Here is a 22,354-nt window from a genome sequence, read left to right as displayed (position 1 = left end):
CTGACATTCTATGTTTATGTTCTAAATTCCCTGCTAGTTCTGATACTGTGAATATGTTCCAAGATCCATTCCAATCCTAACATTCTGTGTTCCATGTCTGAGGTCTCTTTCTGCTTTGCCAGTCAGTGTTCTATATCCTCAGGCCATTTCCAGCCCAAATAGTCTCTAAGAATAAGGCCACTACTGTTCTAGCTCCCAGTGGCACCATCCAAGAATCATTTCTTCTGTTTCTGCCTATGAAGAGGCTTCAACAATATTTACTCCTCTTCTAACCAATAGAAAGGAATGAATATTGGAAGGGGGGATGTACTGTTGTATCAGGCATCACAGACACTCACACACACACACACACACACTCTCTCTCTCTCTCTCTCTCTCACACACACACACACACACACACACACCCACACACACACACACTCACACACTCTAGCAGCATAATTAACTGTCTTAAGAGCCCTAAGCCTCAGCCAGCTATGAGTTGGGAATAATCAAATACCTACAAGGCAGGGCCGGGCAGCGATGGCTAAGGCAGCAGCAGCTGCAGGAGCAGCGGCTTTAGGAAACCATGATTGAGGGTCCCCAGTTTTGCAGACAAAAACGGCAGACCTTCAGTTGTCAGGTTTCCCTGGACGACACAGAGCCCAACCAAGCTTCCACAGAAGAAGGAATGTCTCCCATCCATCCGCGTTCTCGCTGAGGGAGCTGCCTTCCCGAGGCAGAAGGGGAGGGATGCACAGCTGGTTCATCGGTGGACTTGCCTTTGTTCGCTCCTAAGGAGAGGAGATCGCCTGGCGGTGAGTACACCTTCCAGCCTTTCGGGTCTGCGGAAGGAAAGAGCTGTCTATTGGCTACCGCCCTTTTATTTTTCCACCACTGCCTCTTCCCGGGTGGCCGGGGAACCCTGGCAAAGATGGATCGCATCCTCTGGCAAAGATGGATCGCATCCTCTGCATGTTGGAAGGCAGGCATCAGCCAGCTATCAGAACCAAAGAAAAGGCATTCCTAAACAGTCATTAGTCTAAATCATTCCCTGCTAAACATCAGGGACTATGAAAGATGAGAGATCTGCCGCATTTGGGGGATGGATTTTCGGGTTCGGTTAATACCTGAATCCTCTCCCAGGAAGGGAGGCCTACAGGATGCTTCGGTCTCCATCCATTTCCTATTTGGAACAAGTGAAGTCGTTTTAAAAGCCATCATAAGCGGATTTTAAGGGGATAATTTTTTTTCCGGGAGGGGGAGGGTTGAGGGGAAGAGAGAAGGCAGTTTAAAGAACTAGATTCCTCAGTAGAAACACAAAGAGATAATTATTTGCTTTTAAAATTAAATTAGTCGATATATATTAAGTACCTACTGTTTGCAAGCCATTTACTGGAAAGTGTATTCGTGGGGGGTGCAGGGGGTGGGGTGGGGCAGGGGGAGGTGCTTTAAGCCAGGAAGAGAAAACAAAAAGCAATGAAAGGACGTTGTTCCCCCAAGAAGCTTACAGATTAAGGTGGTTTCTCCTGAAGCTATTGCATTGAGAGGGCAACCGACATTGAAATGATTGGACATTCACAAAAGCATACAAACAGGTATATGTCAATATTGTATAAGGTGTGTTCTTCGGTGGGGAAGGGATCCAGACTAGCCTTAACTGATGGATCATGGGATGTCAGAGCTGAAAGGAACCTTAAAACATAGAATACTAGCACTGGGGGGGCTCTTAGAACAGAAAACAGAATGCCAGACCTAAAAGAAACCTGAGAACCTAGAATGTCAGAGCTGGAATGGGACTTTAGAATAATAGCTGATATTTCCCTAGTTCTTTTGCATGTTACATGCTAAATTTCATTTGAGCCCCAGAACAATCCTTGAAGTAGATAATAACAACTAGTATTATATAGTACTTTAAGGCTGGCAAAACACTTTACATATGTTAATTCATTTTTACAGATGAGGATAAAGCTCAGATAAAGCTCAGGCAGATTGAGTGATTTGCTCAGGGTCACACACTGTTCAGTGTCTGAGACAGTATCTGAACCCAGGTCTTCCTAACTGGAAAACCAGTCCTCTATTCACTACTTCATGTTGTCTTGCAATATTACAATGTTAGCTCAAATGATATATATATATATATAAAGTATTTTGCAAACTTTCAAGCACAATGTTACTATAATTAGAGTTCAAAGAGATATTAGAAAACATCCAGTTGGGCACCTTCATTTTACAAAGAAAACTGATGTTGAGAGGATTTGAGAACTGCCCAAAATCACAAGAGGCATAATTACCAGAGCTGAGATTCAAACTCAGGTCCTTAGATTCCAAATTGGGTGTGCCTTCCTTTACACCTGCCTCCATCCATGGAGAAGGTTAAAATATATTAATTATTCAATGCCATATGTTCCTTTCTTAGAAGACACCCACATTGTCCTCCTGCATACTGAAATCTGGGTCTGAATGCACCCATAGATGCATGATGTATATTGTAGCTGGCTGTGCTCTATATTGACAGTGTGCTTTGGGATGACACGGGTCCCTGTGGATTGAAGACAACTTCAGATGTGGGAACTGAAAGGCTTTCTTTGTGGAAGACTTTAGCGCTTTCTTCCTGTGACACTATATCCAATAGAAACAGAGACAGAAACGCAGTGTCTGCTACAGGGAAACTGAAATGGAGGCTGCTGCCCCATGACTTGAAATGAATTTTTCTTTTATTTAAACCTTTCTCTAAAAACAGCTGCAGGAGGAGAAGAATCTAACTGATTTTTATTTTGATACTTTTTCTCCCCCCTACCCCACCCTACACCTCCCAGCAGTAGTCAGATTGCAAGTGGCATATGCAGACTATACTGCCTTCCTACACTTCCTCCACAAGTAAAGATCAAATTCTCAAAAGGGAAAGTCAAGCTATTAGTTTGAGTTTCTTTTCAAACCAGAGTCTATTTGAAGCTGAGTGACTCTTCCTTGAAGGTTCTCACATAAATATTATCGTAGGGTCATAAACAAGAAAGGACAACCTTCTTAGAAACCAACCCACTCATTTTACAGAAAAAGAAACTGAGGACCAGAGAGGGGAGTACCCAAGATCGCTAGTATTGTTTCTGTTCATCCTTCGTTTTTGAAAAAGATGAATGACATCACAGTGTTGGAGTCAGAGTACAGTGTGTTTGGCTGTGACTGATCAGTCCAGTCTTAATTCAGAAGACTCTACCACAGACTAGGCACAAGTATAATAAGCAGCTCTAAGACATGATAGCAGCTGGTGGCACAGTGGGTAAAATGTAAGGCCTGGAGTCAGAACTCATCTTCCTGAGTTCAAAACTGGCTTCAGATTCTTCCTAGCTGTGTGACCCTAAGCAAGTCACATAACCCTGTTAGCCTTAGTTTCCTCATCTATAAAATGAGCTGGAGAAGAAAATGGCAAATCACTCCCATATCTTTGTCAAGAAATGCCAAATGGGGTCAACAAAGTCAGACACGACTGAAAAACCACTGAACGACAAAATAAAAGGTGAGAGTTGAGCCCAGATTCTTTGGCTAAAATTTAGGGTTCATTTGAGGACATCTAGCTGCCCTCCCGAATCCTGAGGAATAGGGCTGGCACTACTTTTAGCAACAGTAAGGTGCCATTGTTATTTACATTCACTCTGAACCAATCATGGTCCTCTTTGAGAATGAAGGACAAAACAACAAGGTGCTGTGAGATCTTGATGGGGGGTGTGCCATGAGACAAAAGAAAAGGCTGTGAGATGGAGAACTTAAAATAAATTTGTCCACTTCCCAGCTTTGTCCATTGTTCAACAAATAATGCTACTGAGAATCATTGAAAAAGCAGCCACAGACTGCCAATGTCTAGTTCACTCTAAGTGATTTCTATAAAATGACCTTGTGAAGGCAGTATAGTGTAAAGAGTGGGAATCAAAAACTCTGGGTTCAGATCCTGCCTCTGCTACTTCCTGCCTTGGACAAAGTCTCTTCCTCTAATTCTCAGTTTCTTCTCTATAAAATAAGGGTCCTTGATAAGGTGCCGTATACCTAAGAGTCACTTAATAAACATTTGTTTAATTTAACTGAAATCCCTTCCAACTCTAAATCCCAACTTTTATTCACTCTTTCAGCAAACATGTATTAAGCTGTTTATTCTTTGTTCTCGAAGAAGACCGTGACATCAGAGAGATGATACCATGGCATGCAAGTGAATTGGATTTAAGTGAGGGAGGACTGTGCAAAGTACTAAGCGCACCTACTGTGAGCAGACCTAAGTATGTGCTACTGTGCTAGATGGTAAGGGAAATTCGAAGCTTAGATAAGACTCATGCCCTGCCTTCATGGTACTCATAGTCTAGTAGTGGGATATGACTCCAATAAAAATAACTACAATGCACAATATTACATGATAAACACTTCAGAAAGGCACAAGGTGTTACCTAGAGTCTGAGGGAGAAGGTGATTATTAACTGAGAGGAATCAGAAAAAGCTTCCTAAAGGAGGAAACATTTTGACCTGAGCATTGAAATTTGGGTAAGCTACTGCAATAGGTGCATCAGGCAGTAGCAGCAAGGGCTGGTGTTAGAGTAATGGCAGTGGACTAGAGAAGAGGAGGTAGATGTAAGAGACATTATGACAGGACCTACTGAAAACAAAAGCTAAGGGAGAGAGGGGAATGGCAAATATTGCTTATCAATTGTTATCTCAGGCATGACACTTAACCACTCTGGATCTGTTTCATTCTCCAAATAGTAAGGGGATTCAATCCTTCTCCAAGGATCCTTCCAGCTCTAACACTCTCTGATGCCATAACACTGACAATATGACACCAAATTAAGTTCATAATAATCCTTCTCTCCCCGTTTCCATCCTCCATTTCAGACCCCTCCCTGTTTCAAGCTTTCTCCATTCCTGATCCATCACCATGGGAACCACGGAAGCCACACTACGAATGGGAAATGTGGATGTGAAAGAGGAATGGCAGGATGAAGACTTCCCCAGGTGTGTCTTCCAACCTCTGCTATTGAGAATCGGGGCGGGGGGAGGAGGGAATGTAACATTTCTACCATGGGGACTACTTTTCCAAAAAAGTGCAGCATAATAACAATAGTTCAGAAGCTCATGAATCTCTATCATTTTGAGATTTATGAAATTCCCTGAGACTCAGGAAATTATAGTGACTTGGCCATGGCAACACAGTTAGTAATCAATGGAGCAAGAATATAAATCCTGTCTCTTGACTTTGGGTCCACAGTTCATTCTTCTGTGGTACATTACCTTTCTTGCAAGTCAGGCTTCCCAAACCCTAGTCTCTGAGCTAGAACTTATTAGATCTAACAGGTATTGCACCCAGGAAAGCTCCCATTTGAGCTCTCCCTGCTCTAAAATCCTATATAACCCTGGTTGGCAATACTACTTATCTACATTTTTTCCATTCATTTACTGATATTTTTAGATGTGATCACATGCAAACCACCTCTCCTAAAGAAGTTTATTTTGGACTCCTGTCTTTTAAGTTGATCTTTTTCTCTTCCAAAGCCTTTAATTGTACCATTAATCCTTCTTTCCATGGTACAAGCAAAAGTCAGAAAACTCAATTCAATCCAACAAACATTTTATAAAGGTCCATTCCGTATAAGGTACTCTACACAAAAATCATAGGAGCACAGATTAAGAGCTAGAAGGAACCTTAGAGGTCATCTGGTCCCACTCCTTCATTTTATAGATGAGAAACTATAGCCCAAAGAGATTAAATGACATGCCACATAATAAGTGCCATATAAATGTTAGTTGTTATTAATTATGCTCAATTATTATTATGCCCAAGATCAGACAGCTAGAAGGCATGCAGAGGATTTTAATCCAGGTTCTCTGATTCCATGATAGATCCTAATTCCAAGGGATTTATACTCTAATATGGGAAAAATAGGTATACAAATCATTATGATGCAAGAAGTAGGTCCAAGCAAAGCACTATGGGAAGTTTAGAGAGAGAGAGGCCATTTTCACCTAACAAGCTAGGAGTTCCCTGAAAAAGTGGTATCTAAGCTGATCCTTGAAGATGGAGGAAAATACCTATATCAGAAAACTGATCGGGGCCACTGAGCAAAGTCAGAAGTCTTTGAAAACTATTGCTTAGGCCCCTTTAGTACAGTATTCATGGCATAGAGGGAAAAGGTAGAAGAGTCAGGAGGGTCTGGGTTCCATCACTTGTTCTTTTACTAGCTCATTTTACATCCATAGACAAGCCACTTCCTTTCTCCAGAACTCAGTTGTCTCCATCTGTAAAACATGGAGAAAGTCTCTCACCAATATTTACCACAAAGGACTGTTGCAATAAAAGAACTTCATAGACCTTAACATGACATCAGATAGGAGTTATACCAACGATAGACAGGATTCCTTTGGCCTGAGACGATAAAGCTGAAAGTCCTAAGCAAAACCTGGAAACAAAGGTCAATGTGTGACTGGAAAACCACAGACCCTTCTTTTATCTCCTGTTGGGTGCTTCTGAATTCCTGTTGTTTAGGTTTTTCATCCCAATCACTGATTTCTAGAGCTGGGTTTGAATGCCAAAAGGCCATATTCATTCCCCCTTCTCTTGGTACCATTGAGTTTAATCCTTCATACACCCAGGAATATTCATGTGATAAGATGGGAACACACTGCTAAGTGTGTCATTTACCTAGGGAATCAGATATAAACTCCTGTTTGGCCTTCATAACCCAGTCCCATACTACTTTTCTAGCTATATTAGTCATGTAGTTAATCAATAAGCATTTTTGTGCCTGCCTCAAGGAGCTCACAATTTAACAAAGGAGGCAACAGGAAAAAAAATATGCACAAACAAGTATATGTAAGAGAAATAGGAAATAATTAAGAGAGAGAAGGCACTAGAATTTAGAGGAATTGGGAAAGGCTTCCTATAGAAGGTGGGGTCTTAGATGGGACTTGAAGGAAGCCAGAAGTATGGTTGAAGAAAGAGAGCATTCTGAGCAAGAGCCAGAGAAAATGCCTGGAGCTGAGAGATAATTCTCCCATAGAGCAATGCAGCTCCCATCCCCATCCATACCTGTGTATCAGATTGGAATGCTATCCTTCCTCACCTCTACTCTTAGAATCCCTTGTTTCCTTCAAGGGACAGCTCGAGTGCAACCTTGTATATGAAGCCTTTCCTCATTCCCCCAAAATCTTTTTGTATCTATTTTGTATATAGCAGTATACAGTGGCAGTGTAGTGTAGTATAGAGAACTGGATATAGAGTCAGGAAATACTGGAATCAGGAAGACCTATTTTCAAATCCCACCTCAGATACTCACTAGCTATGTGACCCGTGGCAAGTCAGTTAACCTCTCTCTCAATGTCTCAGTTTCCTCATTTATAAGATGGGGGAGTGGGGTAACTCTAAGGCTTCTAAGGGATTTAGCTCCAAATCTATGATCTTATGATCCCTCACTAGACTAACCACACTGTAAGTGCCTTGAAAGAAACAACCATTTTGCTTTTCTCTTTGTAACTCTTGTACCTTGTACAGTGCCTGGCACATAATTACCACTTAAATTCTCATTGATTAACACAATTCACTCCACCCATTGTACTATTTTTATTATTATTATTAAATTTCTATTTTACAAATATTATATTAAAAACACCATATGTGGTTTTTATTCTTAACTGTGTTTATATTTAACTGTGTGACTGTAGGCAAGCCTCTCTCTGGGACTCAGTTGCTTCAACTATAAAATAAGGAAGTTGGATCTGATGAGCTTCAAGCTGCTTTTCAGCTGAAATGCTACAATTCTATGATTCTCTGATTTTATCATTATAGGAATTACTCACATTTATGGAGTATTTTAAGGTTTAAAAGTGAAATTCAGCATAGTGCAGGAAAGAATCCTAGATCTGTAGTCAAGGAACTTTGGTTCAAACACTGGTTCTGCCACTTATTTCTTGCATGACCACAAGCAGTTACAACCACTCTGGGCCTGTTTCCTCAAATATTCAATGAGGAGAGTGGATTGGATGCTCTCCAAAGGTCTAGATCTAAGATTCTAGGAGTTCTACACAACTGCCCTGAGAAGAAGGGCAAGGCAAGTATCCGGTCCCTTTTTACAGAAGACAAAACAGAACTAACTTGCCCAGATTCAGTTAGGACACAACAAAAGCAGGTTTTCAGGCAATGCCTTTCCTTAATTCTGCAGTAACTGGGTAAAACAAGATCATCTGTAAATGCACCCTGAGAACCAGTTCAGAAGGTTTGATATTGTAAAGAGACACTTGGGAGTGGGAGGGGAGATGAATTTTCCTGGTGGCAGCTGCAGCAGTTGCCCCTCAGATGTCAGTAAGTCAGTGTTCAGAGGACAGTAGGCTTCTTGTGAAGTTTTAGTCTCTAAGCACAATCTTTTTGCCAACTCAGTCTTAAATTAAGAAGAGCTTTTGTTTCCTCATTCTCCAAAATGAACTTAACTCAATATAGGAAGATTCCAGCTGCAGGCTTGATGTTGCTATTACTGTCTGCCTCCACAAGACTGGGAATTCTATTGGACCCAGCTCACTGGTCCTTCTTTGGGATACTCAAAGAACATTTTAAAAGTGGAAGGCACCTGAAAGATCATCTACTCCAACCCCCTCATGTCACAATAGCTGAGCTAGGATTCAAACTTGAATGGAGGTCTTGTGGGTGATTACATGTTTGCATGTTTTAGAAGCATAGAAAAATATCTTGAAGTGAATCAAGATAAGGTGAGAAGCCATCACCCATTTCTTCAGAGCTTGAAATATTCAAAATGACATGTGTATAATGGTTTGATATAGTAGCTGAATAAAACAGCTTACCAAGTATTTAACAAAGCTCAAATGTTAGGAATCCCCTCTATACTATCCCCAATAGTCATTCAACTTCTTATTCAATGCCTATTTCACTTCTGAACATTTCTAAGAATTAGTAAGTATTTCATTTTATCAAGTCCAACTCTACCCCTCAGCAATAGCTACCTACTATTGCCAGTTCCACCCTTTGGGGCCAAGCAGAACAAAGCTAATCTGTCTTTTGCAGGACAGCTTTCGAAATACTTAATGATGGTTAATATGAACCCCCTAAGTCTTCTATTCTCTTAGTCTAAAGATCCCTACTTTTTTCACCAGATGCTCTTATGGGCTGGTTTCTTGTTTCTTTCTCATCCTGGTTGTTTTACTCTGGACATGTTCCTGTTTGCAAATGTCCATTTTAACCTGAACCATCTCAGACTGATCTCAGTATTCTAGATGTGGTCAAGGACAATGTGATTATCCTCTCCTCATCTTCTGGATCCCATCTCTCTTTAAATGAAGTCTGAATTTTTTTGACTGCTGTGTCTCACTCACATTGACTGAAGTTGAACTTGCAGTCCTCAGATTATAGGACCATCAAGTAGGACTGGAAGAGACATTAGAGGCCATCCAATCCCCTCATTTTACAGATGAGGAAACTGAGGCACCAAAAGGTCACATAGCTAGTACATGTCTGAGGTGGGATTTGAACCTAGATCTTCCTGACTTTTATGTATGGCATCCTTGGGGTGGCTAGGTGGCACAGTGAGTAAGAGCACTGGCCCTGGAGTCGGGAGGACCCAGGATTAGTTCCAGCCTCAGATACTTAACACCCACACACACACACAAAAAAAACTGGCTGTGTAACCTTGGGCAAGTTACTTAACCCCAATAGCTTTTAAAAAAAAAAAGTATGGCATCCTTTCTATTATACATCATACTGTCTTGACTCTCAGAAATCTTCAAATCTTCTTTCTCACCTATCTCATTGCCCCATTCTTCTCCCTCTACCACCTTCATCTCCAACTCATCCTTTTCAGTATCCCTATATATATTGTTTTCCCTCCATTAGTAAGCTCCTTAAGACTATCTTGCTTCTATTTGTATCTTGAGGGCTAATCGTTCTGTCCCCATCTATCCCTTCTCCAAACCATCCTTCATGCATTGCCTGAATGATCTTCCTAATGTGCTACCTATGTTCATGTTAATCAACTACTCAGTAAGCTTCTGTAGCTCTCTATTGCCTCTTGAATAAAGTATAAATTCTTCACATTGGCATTCAAGGCCTTCCATCATCTGCCTGCAGCCTACCAGTCCAACTTTACCTCATTCTATTGCCCTGCAGACATATTCCACATTCCACAGAATCTGTATTTTCTCCTAATCCCTTACCATCTTCCTCTCCTGCCTCTGTTTCTTTGTTCATGCTGTCTGCTGGAATGAACTCCCTACCTCCCTTCCCATCTCTGTCTAACTACCTTCAAAGGCTAGCTCCTTCATAGAGCCTTCTTATAACCCATTAGGTGAAAGTGGTCTCTGCCAAAGGCATGCTGATAAATGTTTAACAACAAGCTGTTGTTAAAAAGTACGCAGTTTTCAATTTAATCTGTATGACTAACATTTTTCCATCACCTTCTTAAATTTAAACAAACAACAAAACAATAAATCAAGCCTTGATTGTTTGCTAATTTCTGAGACATAAAGGCTAACATTGAAAAATTAATAATTGGCTTTCACAAACCATTTTGAGCTTGCTCCAGAACATTCCTGGTCTCTCTCTCCCCTCAGATATCTCATAGCCCTTTGTCTAGGTCTCTCCTTTGCTGTTAACCTGGTCTCCCTGGTATCATAGTTATTTGACCTACCCATTAGACTATATCTGATCCTTGAGAGCTTATATTGTGTGATATCTATTGATCCTAAGTGCCTAGCATAGATTTTTTTTAAAGCAATCGGGATTAAGTAACTTGCTCAAGGTTACATGGCCACTTATTTCTGGGTGTGGTGCTAAGTATCTGAGCCCAGATTTGATCCCCAGGTCATCCCGACACTGGAGCCGGTGCTCTTACTCACTGAGCCACCTGGCTGCCCCTACCTAGCATAGATTTTGCATATAATATACTCTTTGTTGAATTGAATTATCCATTAAAAATCAAAATGAGATGTATTTTTGGACGTGACCAATTTGGGAATTTGCTTGACTCTGAATATTTGTTAAAAGGGGTTTGGTTTGGTTTGGTTTGGTTTTTGTTTGATGGCCTGGGGTAGGCAGTGGGAGGGAGAGAAAACAACTTTATATTGGTTGAAAAAAAATGAAATTACATTCTTAAAAATTTAATTGTCCAAAAGTGGAATAGACTGCCTTGAGCTATAGCAGATTCCCCCTCTTTAGAGGTCTTCAGGTGGAGGCTGAATGACCATTTATCAGCTATGCTACAATGGGAATTCTTTTCATGTATGGGTTGGAATAAATGGTTATATAGAATTGATGGTTGGAGTAGATGTATGGGTTATAATAGACCGGGCCTACACAACATACTGCCCATGGGCCACTTACAGCCCACCAAAGGATTTCCAGCAGCCCACGAAAAAGTCACTATTGTGCCTGTTATGTAACTTGAAGGGTGGATTGCCACTGCGCACTGTCTCCTGTTTGTCACATGACCTGCAGCAGCCAACCATCCTCAGTCTGTCTCTAGTATAAGGAGCAATTTAATGACAAATAAAAATTTTAAGTAATAAGTGTAATAAATTGATATTAATTGAAATTTCCCTTATTAAAAATATGGTTTATTTGCAAAATAATTTAATCATTAATTATACCCTTACTTGGAAAGTGAGCCACTAGAAACCTATCTGTGGACTGAAGAAGTTTAGCCTATTTTAATTTTGGCCCTTACCTACAGCCAAGTTGTACAGGTCTGGAATAGACCTATGTCCCTTACAGCACTCAAATTTTGTTAATTGAATTGAATTGACTTCTAGGTTCTGCTTATCTCAGCAGTTATCTAGCAAATATGTATTAAACACCTGCTGTGTCAAAACCTCGTGCTCATCATTCAGAATAGAAAGAGTAAAAAAAAAAATCATGTGGTCCCTGCCCTCAAGGAGCTTCTAATCTAAAAGGAGGATATGGCACATGCAAAAAAAATTGTTTTAAAGCATGTGTCATATGGTAGTATATGACAGAAACAAAGCAGAAATTCAGGCAAAGTGTTGTCCAAAAATCTGAGCAGAGAATGATTGACTTCAGTTGAGGAAATCAGAAAAGATTTTATAAAACTAGGTAGTGCTTGAGTTGGGCCTTGAATATAATATATTATATATAGTATAATCCTGGCCTAAGGGAGGACCTCCACAAATGCACAGAGTTTTGAAAAAACAGGACAAGTTTGGTGGGTGACATAGTGAATTGAGTGCTAGACTTGGAGTCAGGAAGAACTAAGTTCAAATTCTGCCCCAGACATTTTCTAGCTGAATGACCCTGGGCAAGTCACTTAATCTCTCCCAGCCTCAGTTTCTTCATCTGTAAAATGATAGCCTCCAAGATCATTTCCAGATCTAAACCTACAATCCTGTGGTTGGGAAGTATGAAGGATGTAAGGGTAAAGTATAAGGGACAACTAGGGAATGCCATGGTACACAGAGCACTGGCCCTGGAATCAGAAAGACCTGAGTTCAAATGCAGTCTCAGATACTTACTAGCTGTATGACCTTGAACAAGAAACTTAACCTCTGTCTGCCTCAGTTTCCTCATCTGTAAAATTGAGATAATAATAGTTCCTATCTCTCAGAATTATTGTAAAGATAAAATGAGATCATCTTTATGAAGGACTTAGAACACTGCCTGGCACAGAGTAGGCTCTATATAACTCCTAGCTATCATCTTCTTCAGGATTGTTACTATAGAGGAGAGTGATATGAACCAAGGCTAAAAAGACAGATTGCCATTACACTATGGAGGGTCTTATATGTCAGGCAAGCAAGTTTGTATTTTATTAAAGGAAATAGAAAACCAGTGAAGGCTTTGGGGCAAAGGAATGATGAAATCAGACCTTCACACAGAGACATGTCATTTTAGACTAAGAACAAAGGGTTCTCAGCAGCATAGCCCTACTTCCTTTACCTCCAGACTACATGGTGCCCATTTAGAAGAGGCTGGAAAGCAGATCACTGAGTCTGGGACTGGCATGCCAAGAAACAGACTTCCAGTCCATTCCCCTGGGAGAACAGAAAAGAATGAGAGTCAGTGGTATAAATAATAATAATAGTCTGTATTTCTACAGCAATTTAAGGTAGACAAAGGGCCTCCTTTATAACAACTGGCCCTGTGAGGCAGGGAACACATTATCTCCATTTTACAGTTAAGGAAACTGGACATAGGATCAGTAGTGTGCTGGTAAATGTTTAAGTACTGGCTCTCTGGGGGGGGGGGGGGGGGAATGCACACAACAGACTTAAGTTTAACCTGCATTATTGGCATTCTCTCATTACTTTCTTGAAACTAGACAAGCAACAGAACAATGCATCAAGGCCTGATCTGTAGCATCTGCCAATGTCTGAGTTATGTGTCAGTGTTCACCATGAACATTTAACAATGAGCTTTTTGAGCCAGTTCGACCTGGCTCTAGCACACGGCCACTAGGGATGGTAGAGTGAGAGTTAAAAAGCCCTTAAAGAGTCTGTAATTTCAGTCCCTCATTTTACATATGAAGAAACTGAGGTACAAAGGCTAAGCGACTTGTCCAATGCCACACTGGTAGAGAGTATCAGAACTGGGGCTTTAACCCAAGCCTTCTGACTCCCTTTCTAGCCCCCTTTCCTTTGCAATATGCTGCCTACCCCGTAGTCACATGACTAATGAGAATTATAGCTAAAGCTGAAACCCAGATTTTTTGACTCTGAATCCAAGGCTCTTCCCCCACCTAGCCCCCCACAGCACATTGCCCCTTATCCACTGGCATGGTCAATCCCGATCCAAAGCTACAGGCAGGACACAGGAAGGTCAAACTGAGTACATATCTGGTTTGACCTCCAGAGGGGGAGTGGAGGGGATTGCAGCCAGAGGGTAATGAAGGCAGCTGGATGCAAGGAGTCAGGCCCAGAGAGAGGGATGCAGTGGACTGGTATAACCTAAGAAGAGAATGAGCTGAGTAGAAAGGGAGGGATAAGCATCTTCCTCCCTGGAGGCGTGTCTTCCTGCTAAAGGCTTGGTCTGCTGGTGCATCTCCTGTTCTGCATTGATGCTGTACTGATGCCCGAGGGAGGAGTGAGATGCTGGAGCATGCTCACTGGGTCCCCAGCATCTTCCTAGGCAGAACTCATTCACTGCCAGAGAGCCAGCATCTTATAGGGTGAAGCTCAGCATCATCTGACCAGTACAGACCAAAATGGTGGGGCTGGGGCCTTAAACAAGCTTCCCTGATTCAGGAAATTCAGAAAGGGAGAGAGGCTCAGGACCCAGGTAAGACTCAAACAAGAGGAACCAAATCCCAAAGGGAGGGTTGCCTGAGCATCCTCTTAAAAGGTAAGGAAGACGTTTTTTCTTACTTTCCTGATAGAGCCTGTGTTCAAAAAACCCTCTGACATATATTATCAGACATATATGGAAATCCTTGGAGTATTTGGAGGTGCTTCGACTGGGTGGAGGGGGGGGCAATCAGCATCCCCTTATAGCATCAGAGGATCATAGGTCTGGAACTGAAACCCTTGGAGATCATCTAGTCTAGTCCCTTTTATTTTACAGATTAGGAAACTGAGGCCCAGAGAGATCAAATTGTTTTCCCAAGGTCACACAGGTAATCAGTAGCAGAGTCAGGATGTGAACCTGTGTCTTCTGACTTTGGAGTGAGAAAATCTGATCCATTCATGCCAACAATAGCTCAGGCCCCTAAAGACTAATTCTGTGGCTTGTAGAATCAGAATGTGAGGTCCTTGTGGAAACTGATTTTTCCTTTCTTTGTATCATCCCCAATACCTCATATATAGCAAATGCTTAATAAATGCTTGTTGACTGACTTACTGACTGACCAACTGATCATTTCAGCTGAGTCTCAGTGTTCTCATCAGTAAAATAGGGATTAGACAATCACTAAGGCAGATGGGTGGCCCAGTGGATAGATCATTGGACCTAAGTTTAAATCTGGCATCAGACACTTACTAGTTGTGTGATCCTGGCCAAGTCACTTAACCTCTGTTTGCTTCAGTTTCTTCATGTGTAAAATAGAGATAATGATAGCACCTTCCTCCGAGGGTTGTTGTGAGGATAAAATAAGATATTTGTAAGCCTGAAAGTGTTATATAAATGCTAGCTATTATTACAATTAGGAAAGCTAGGTGGCACAGTAGATAGAGTATAAGACCTGGAGTCAGGAAATCTCATCTTCCTGAGTTCAAATCTGGCCTCAGACATTTAATTACCTGTGTGACCTGGGCAAGTCACTTAACCCCCTTAGCCTCAATTTCCTCATCTGTAAAGTGAACTGGAGAAGGAAATGGTAAATCACTCCAGTACCTTTGCCAAGAAAACCCAGAATGGGGCCATGAAGAGTTGGACATGACTGAAATGACTGAACAACAAAATTATTGCAATTATCTCAGACCCTTTTTACTCTAGTTTCCATGATAGGATTATTCCATAGCCATAGCTGTACAAGATACCTCCAAGGAATTATAGAACCATAGATTTAAAGCTAAAAAGGATCATAAAGATCATCTGGGCTGTGGGTGTCAAATTCAAATAGAAATGGGGGGAGGGGCTAAACTTTACATTAGGATCTTGGTGGGACACATATTGACTTGAATTTTAAATGTTATGTTATCTATTTTATTATATTTCTATTTATTTTGTTAAATGTTTCCCAATTACATTTTAATCTGGTTCAGACCATACATGAGATCAGTATAACAGGCTTGACATCGAAGCCCACAGTAAGTGAACTGTCCAAGGTCCTATAGATCTTAAGTAGCAAAGCCAAACTAACATTTGCAGTAAGGACAGCGCTTTGTAACTTTAAAGCACTATAGAAATGTGAGTTATTATTATTTATTGTTGTTGTCATTATACCTTGTGGAGCCTGGAGAAGTCACTTCCCTCTTATAGGTCTCAGCTTTTTAAATACAGAGAGTGATAACACTCTCACCATCTACTTCACACACTTGCTGTGAAGAAATACTTTGAAAATCTTGATGCACCATAGAAAGGTTAAGTCATTAATATTATTGAAACAGAGACCAATATAAGAAAGCAAGATCAGGGGCAGCCAGGTAGCACAACGAGTAAGAGCACCGGCTCCAGTGTTGGGATGACCTGGGGATCGAATCCAGGCTCAGACACTTAGCACCCACCCAGAAACACCTGGCTGTGTAACTTTGAGCAAGTTACTTAACCCCAATTGCTTAGGGGTGGCCAGGTGGCTCAGCGAGTAAGAGCACTGGCCCCAGTGTCAGACTGATGTGGGGATCGAATCCAGGCTGCGATACTTAGCACCACACCCAGAAATAACTGGCCGTGTAACCTTGAGCAAGTTACTTAACCCTGATTGCTTAAAAAAAAAAGAAAGAAAGATGATCCCTGACTTCATAGAGTTTCCATTCTAATAGAGTTAAATATTACACTAAGGGTAATTAGAGTTGGAAAGGTGGTTGTCTAGAAGTAGTAAGTTGGCTTGGTTCTTTACAAAACAAGGTGGAAGCTCTCCTATCACAGCCCAGAGTCCTGTAAACAGAGCTCACATTCCAGTGGGAGAAGGAGAAGGATGGCTGAGCACAGAATTCTTGAAGTCAGTGTCTCTGCTTGGGCAGGGGCTTTTCCTCCTGCTACATTTTGACCATGTAAATTGACCAAAAGTTGATCAAGACCTTTTAACCAAATCTGCTTTGGGTATGTTCCCTTCATGATCAAGTCAAGACCAGCTCAGAGTGAAGGAATTCATGTCCATGTTCCCTGTTTCCACTTGCATGGATTCCAGTCTTAGAGGGGGCACTTGCAAAAAAGCAAGACTGGCCAGTTAATGTTGAAAACAGTGGCCTTTGTTACAAGCACTATTACTACATGTAAAGGAAAACTTAATGGGACTCCCAGAGATTGGCAGGGGTGGGAATACAAAGAGAAAGAAAGGGGAACAAGGGTGGGATTGAGCCAGAGTTGCTGACAGATTTCTTTAGGCTTTAGCAGGAAGGTCCATGGGGCCTTGACACTCCCAGCTTCAGATCTCTAAATTACTTCCAGTCAATGTGAGGAATACCTGTGGCCTTATCTCCTCCACAGGAGCATCACTCAGACCTATACACACAGACTCTCAAGCATACTCACACACACTCACACACTCACACACACACATGGTCAAGACTGTCCAAATGAAGGCCACATGGTGTGGAACAATGGACAGAGTTCTGGGCCTGGGATCTTGACTTCAAGACCTCCCTCTGATCTATACTGACTGTATGACCATAGGCCAGTCATTTCACCTCTCTCAGCTTCAGTCTCCTAATCTATAAAATGGGAACAATAATAAAACCTGCCTTGTAGGGTTGTTGAGAAGACCAGATGAGATAAAATATGCTAAGTGCTTTGCAGACCTATGTCTCTATGTCTGTATTGCACTGCATAGCCTCTATTTAAATGTATTTGGAGCTTGGTGGCCTGTGGCAAGTCATTTATCCTTCTGAGCATTAATTTCCCCTCCTGAACTGAGGTAAGGAGGGAGTGTAGCACAGTGTTTTCTAAATACTTTCCCTTTAACTGAGCCTTTTTCTATAAAAGGGGGTTAAGAATCCTTCCCCTGACTTCCTCCCAAGATTGTCAGGAGGCTTGTGAATGAAGAGCCAGAAGGGGCCTCAGGAACCATCTAAATCCAACTCCCTTATTTTACAATTGAGGAAACTGAGGTGTGAGTGGGGGGTATCAAACAGCTTGCCCAGATTCCCACAAGTACTGTGACCCAGAGGTAAGTTTTAAACCTGACTCCTGTCACTCTAGAGTTCATGTTCAATCCACTGCAGCATGACCAAAAGAGTTAAGGGGTACCTTGTGGCTCTATTCCTTAACACCTACTCTTCCTGTAACTTTCCCCATCAATGCTAGATTTGTCTACCACATCCCCCTTGAACCTTTAAGAGCTCAGATAAAGCTTCAAAACCCTGGAACATGACACTGAGATATCTGTCAGCAAATCTTTCCTAAATAACAAGCTTCATGACCAACCCTGTGCTGGTCTCAGGGTTGCAAGATAAGCAGGTTGCACTGAATCTGTGCCCTAGTCCAGTTGGGGAGGTAAGATTCACACCTAAGAAACAATTAGAGAACAGGGGGATGGAATATGAAAACAAACACTTGTTTACATAATACAGACATATGGAAGAGGGAGAAGACATATTCCCTCTTCCATCTGGGGAGGCATGTTAGTTGTATTCAAGTATTTGGAAGGCCATCACGTGGAAGAGGGATGAGACTGTTCTCTGCTCAACCCAAGAAAACAGAGTGAGGAGCAAGGAGTAGCAATTATGATTTCGGGTTGACGTTAAAAAGAACTTCCTGACAATCGTAGCTATCCCACACTGGAATGGGAAAGCTACTGTCTCTAGAGGTATTCAAGTAAAGACTAAATGACTACTTTCTGGGGATGTTGCAGTGGGGATTTTTGTCCAGGTATGGGATAGACTGGCTGCCCTCAGAGTTTCCTTGTAATGCTGAAAGTCTGTGTAAAGTTCCAGGGAGATGACTTCCACCCAATAAGAGGAAGAACTTCCCAGAGGAGGTACCAAGTTCTCTCTGACTAGAAATCTCCAAGCAAAAATTGGATGAGCCTTGGGGTGTTGTAGAGGGAATTCCTGCTTAGGTACAGGTGAGACTCATCCCTCCTTGATAGCCCTTCAAACACTGAGGCACTCACTCTTTAAAAACAGCAGGGTTTGGCTAATGAGCTAAAGTTAGAAGATCCTTCCCAGCTTGGTCTGTTACTTCTATGACATTTCAAATCAATTAAGAATTGAACAACCTTTGGCTGAACAATGACTAATGGTAGAAAATGTTTTTTCTTACCTGCCCTGAATGTACCTTTCTGAACCTGCTTTGCTCAACCCACCCTCCTGGCTCTACCCTGTGCTTTGACTGTTGGCCATGATTAATGGCTTCCTGGACTTGTTTGACAGACCTCTCCCAGAAGAGACAGGGATGGACACCCTTGGAAGCCCCGTTGAAGACACATCCTGTAAGTATCTATCTGAGTTTGCCCATTTGGGTTTGCCCAGGGACAGTGGTTCATGAGTTTTATTAATGATGGGAAAAAAATCAAAGGCCTCAAGAAGAGAGGGACTGGCTAATATTAATGAATAGCTCATATGTTAGATGACAGATTCAGTATACAAACAGATCCTAACAGATTTGAATGTATGTTCATCTGACTCTAATACCATAAAATTTAACAGGTAATTATTAATTAGTTAATTTAATAATTAATAAAATTTTATGGCCCCCACAATTTCTAACCAGTACATGTCCTTTGGTCTACCTATACTACTGAGAAGCCTATTACCAAAAATAAGATTTAAAAAGTGGAAAAGGATCCTTTATGTACCAAAATATTCATAGCTACTCTTTCTGAGGTACAAAAACTTGAAAATGAAAAGGGATGCCCATGAATTGAAGGAGGGCTAAGTAAGCTGTGGTTTATGAATGTGACGGAATACTACTGTGCTATAAGAAATGTTAAAATAAGGGGCGGCCAGGTAGCACAAAGAGTAAGAGCACTGGCTCCAGTGTTGGGATAACCTGGGGATCGAATCCGGTCTCAGACACTTAGCACCCACCCAGAAACACCTGGCTGTGTAACCTTGAGCAAGTTACTTAACCCCAATTGCTTTTTTAAAAAAAAAAGAAGAAATGTTAAAATAGATGATTTCTAAAGAGCATGGAAAGATTTCTTCGAACTGATGCAAAGTGAAGTGAGCAGAGACAAGGAAACAATCTCTTAACTAAAAACAGCATTGTAATGACAAACAGCTTTGAAAACTGTAAAAATTATAATGAATACAGTGAGCATCCATGATTTCAGGTGACTAAAGATGAAATGCACTTTCCCTTACAGAAAGGTGATCGATTTAAGGTGCAGAATGAGATATGTATTTTTGCATACATCAGTGAGGGAAGTTAATTTGCTTGACTATGCATATTTGTCATAAGGAATTTGTTTTATCTTTTTTCTTTCTTCCCTAAAGAGGTGGGAGGTGGAAAAGAAAGAAAATAGATTTCTGTTCATTAAAAAAAATAAAAAATCAGGTGTGCTCCAGATGAGGAATGCTACATGCACTTTTAGATGAGGTCTCTGTATTGTTAGTTTTCCTTAACTGTTTTACTTTGTTCCAAGAGATCTATCTTGGAGTGGAGTGTAATTGTAACTTTGTAAATTTAAAACAAAATATATCAATAAAAACTTGTTTAAAAGAAGTTTAATAGGAATAAATGTAAAGTCTTAGACTTGGTTTCAAAAAGTCAACTTTATCAGCACAAGAGAGGAGAGGCATAGTTATACAGAAGTTTGAGAAAGAGCAGAAAGTTTGGTGGACTGAAAAAGTTAATAGGAGTCAGTGCTATGACTTTCTTGTTTGCAGGATCTGAAATTTCATCTGTATGTGGAACTTCTAGTGTGGAAAGTCCCTCCACTAATGTATATCAGCAACTTCCCTGTAACTGATCATTTTAGGAATTTGCCTGAGTCACTGAGGGGTTACATGACTTCCCATGGTCATTCAATCAGTATGTGTCAGAGGCAGGACTTCTTAAGTCCAAAACCCGTCCGCCATCCATTACATTTCAGTCTTTTAAATATGGCAGCTAAAAAAAGGCAAGTGCAAATTTATTCTGCATGGAGAGAGTCATGGAGGCCACGACCACATCTGGAGCATTGTGTTCAGTCCTGGTAGCCAGATTTTAGGAAGGACATTGTTGTTCTGGAGTGAATCCAGATATGAGTGACCCAGGCAAGAAAGGGCCCCAGTATCACATGAACATATGAGCATCAGCCGAAGAAACTGAGGGTATTTAATCAGGGCTGGGGCGGGGCGGGGGGAACTTGAAAGACCTCATGGCTGACTTTAAGTATTTGAAGAATCAACATGTGGAAAAGGAAATACACTGGTTCAACTTGTCCCCAGAGGGCTGAATAAAGATCAAAAGATAAGAATTACCAAAGAGCAGATTGAGGTTTGATATAATAAAAAACTATCCAGCAGAGTTATCTGAAAAGGGAATGGGGGAGGTAGTGAGGGCACTCTCTAGAGGTCTACCAAGCAAAAGCTGGATGACCATTCTGGGAGATTATCATGCCAGGGATTCTCATTCAGGGACATGACATCTAAGGCCTCTTCCAACTCTGAGACCCTGTAATCCATGCTTTACATGAATGCCCTACATGTTACCAGTTAAACCCATCATATTCTCCCTCTGCTTCCCCAAGGCTATCCATCCTCCCAGCTTCTTCATTTCTCTACTCTCCTTCCTATCAGTCAATCAATCAGTGAATATTTATTAAGTGCCTTTTATGCTTTTATGTGCCAGACACTATGCTAGGTGCTTGGGATACAGGTGCAAAGAAGGAAACAATCGTTACTTGCAACTCACTTCATAACATGGAAGCTTAGTCCAGTGCCTGGCATGTATAGCAAATGCTTAATAAAAGCTTGTTCATTGAAAGTTCTCTCTCTCTCTCTCTCTCTCTCTCTCTCTCTCTCTCTCTCTCTCTCTCTCTCCCTCTCTCTTTCTCTCTCCCCCCTCCCTCCGGTCTCTTCTTTCTCCCTCTCTCTGTCCCTCTCTGTCTCTCTCTCTTTCTGATCCATAATCCATCAGTGCCTATATCCTGTCCATTTTACCTCTACATATCATATCTATCCCTCACACTCACAAAGAACATACTCTATCCCCAACAAGTGCTCATTCAACCTTTGTTTGAAGACCTCCAGATGATGGAGAATGCACTACCTCCCAAGGCAGAGCATTCCACTTTTGTAGAGTTCTAGTTGTTACAAATCAGCAAGCATTTATTAACTACCTACTGTGTGCCAAGCACTGTGGTAAGTATCAGTTGTTAGGGAGTTTTTCAGTTCAGACTCCCATCCCCTTTCCCCAAAACTATAGCCATAGTTTCCTAACTAGTCCCCTTCTTTCAGTATGCCCCTGCCCCCATAGTCCATCCCTCAAATAACTGACAAAATAGCTGTCCTCACGCATGGGTCTGACTATATTACCCCCTGACCAGCCATTCACTCAGTGCCTTCTTGCTACCTACACTTCAATATTTCATTGAATCTACATTCATCAAAAGTCCAGGCTCTCCCCCTCAGCCAGTGTGACCCTTGTCCTTCTCCTCTCTATAGTGGCTCTCTCTGCCCTCCTTTCGGTTATGATCATTGAAGAAGCAGAGGGTCCCTCAGCAGAGAAGGGCCATTCTGTATTTTTCTTTGTTTTGTGTGCTGCCATGGCTTTGGCCAGAGCCTTCACTTTAGATTCTTTGGTAGACGTGGCTCTCTCTATTTACATTGGGGTAGTCAGCATGTGTATTGTTTTCTTGGTTCTGCT

General features: G+C 41.4%; 1 protein-coding gene across 1 annotated transcript in view; it reads left to right on the top strand.

The window, feature by feature from the left end:
* Positions 1-264: 264 nt before the first annotated feature.
* Positions 265-22,354, top strand: part of ATCAY (ATCAY kinesin light chain interacting caytaxin) — a 54,979-nt gene continuing 32,889 nt past the window's right edge. Inside the window, exons 1-3 of the mRNA XM_069086833.1 lie at positions 265-797; positions 4,855-4,974; positions 18,934-18,992. Coding sequence (XP_068942934.1) covers positions 4,898-4,974; positions 18,934-18,992 — 136 coding nt within the window. The 5' untranslated portion in view covers positions 265-797; positions 4,855-4,897. The remainder of the gene's footprint in view (positions 798-4,854; positions 4,975-18,933; positions 18,993-22,354) is intronic.

This window comes from Petaurus breviceps, unplaced genomic scaffold (genome assembly GCF_028583685.1).
Source record: "Petaurus breviceps papuanus isolate PSGF00001 unplaced genomic scaffold, PetGlider_PUasm1.0 180, whole genome shotgun sequence".
NCBI lineage: Eukaryota > Metazoa > Chordata > Mammalia > Diprotodontia > Petauridae > Petaurus > Petaurus breviceps.
Note: the sequence above shows the minus strand (reverse complement) of the source record. Positions and strands in the feature narration are given on the sequence as shown.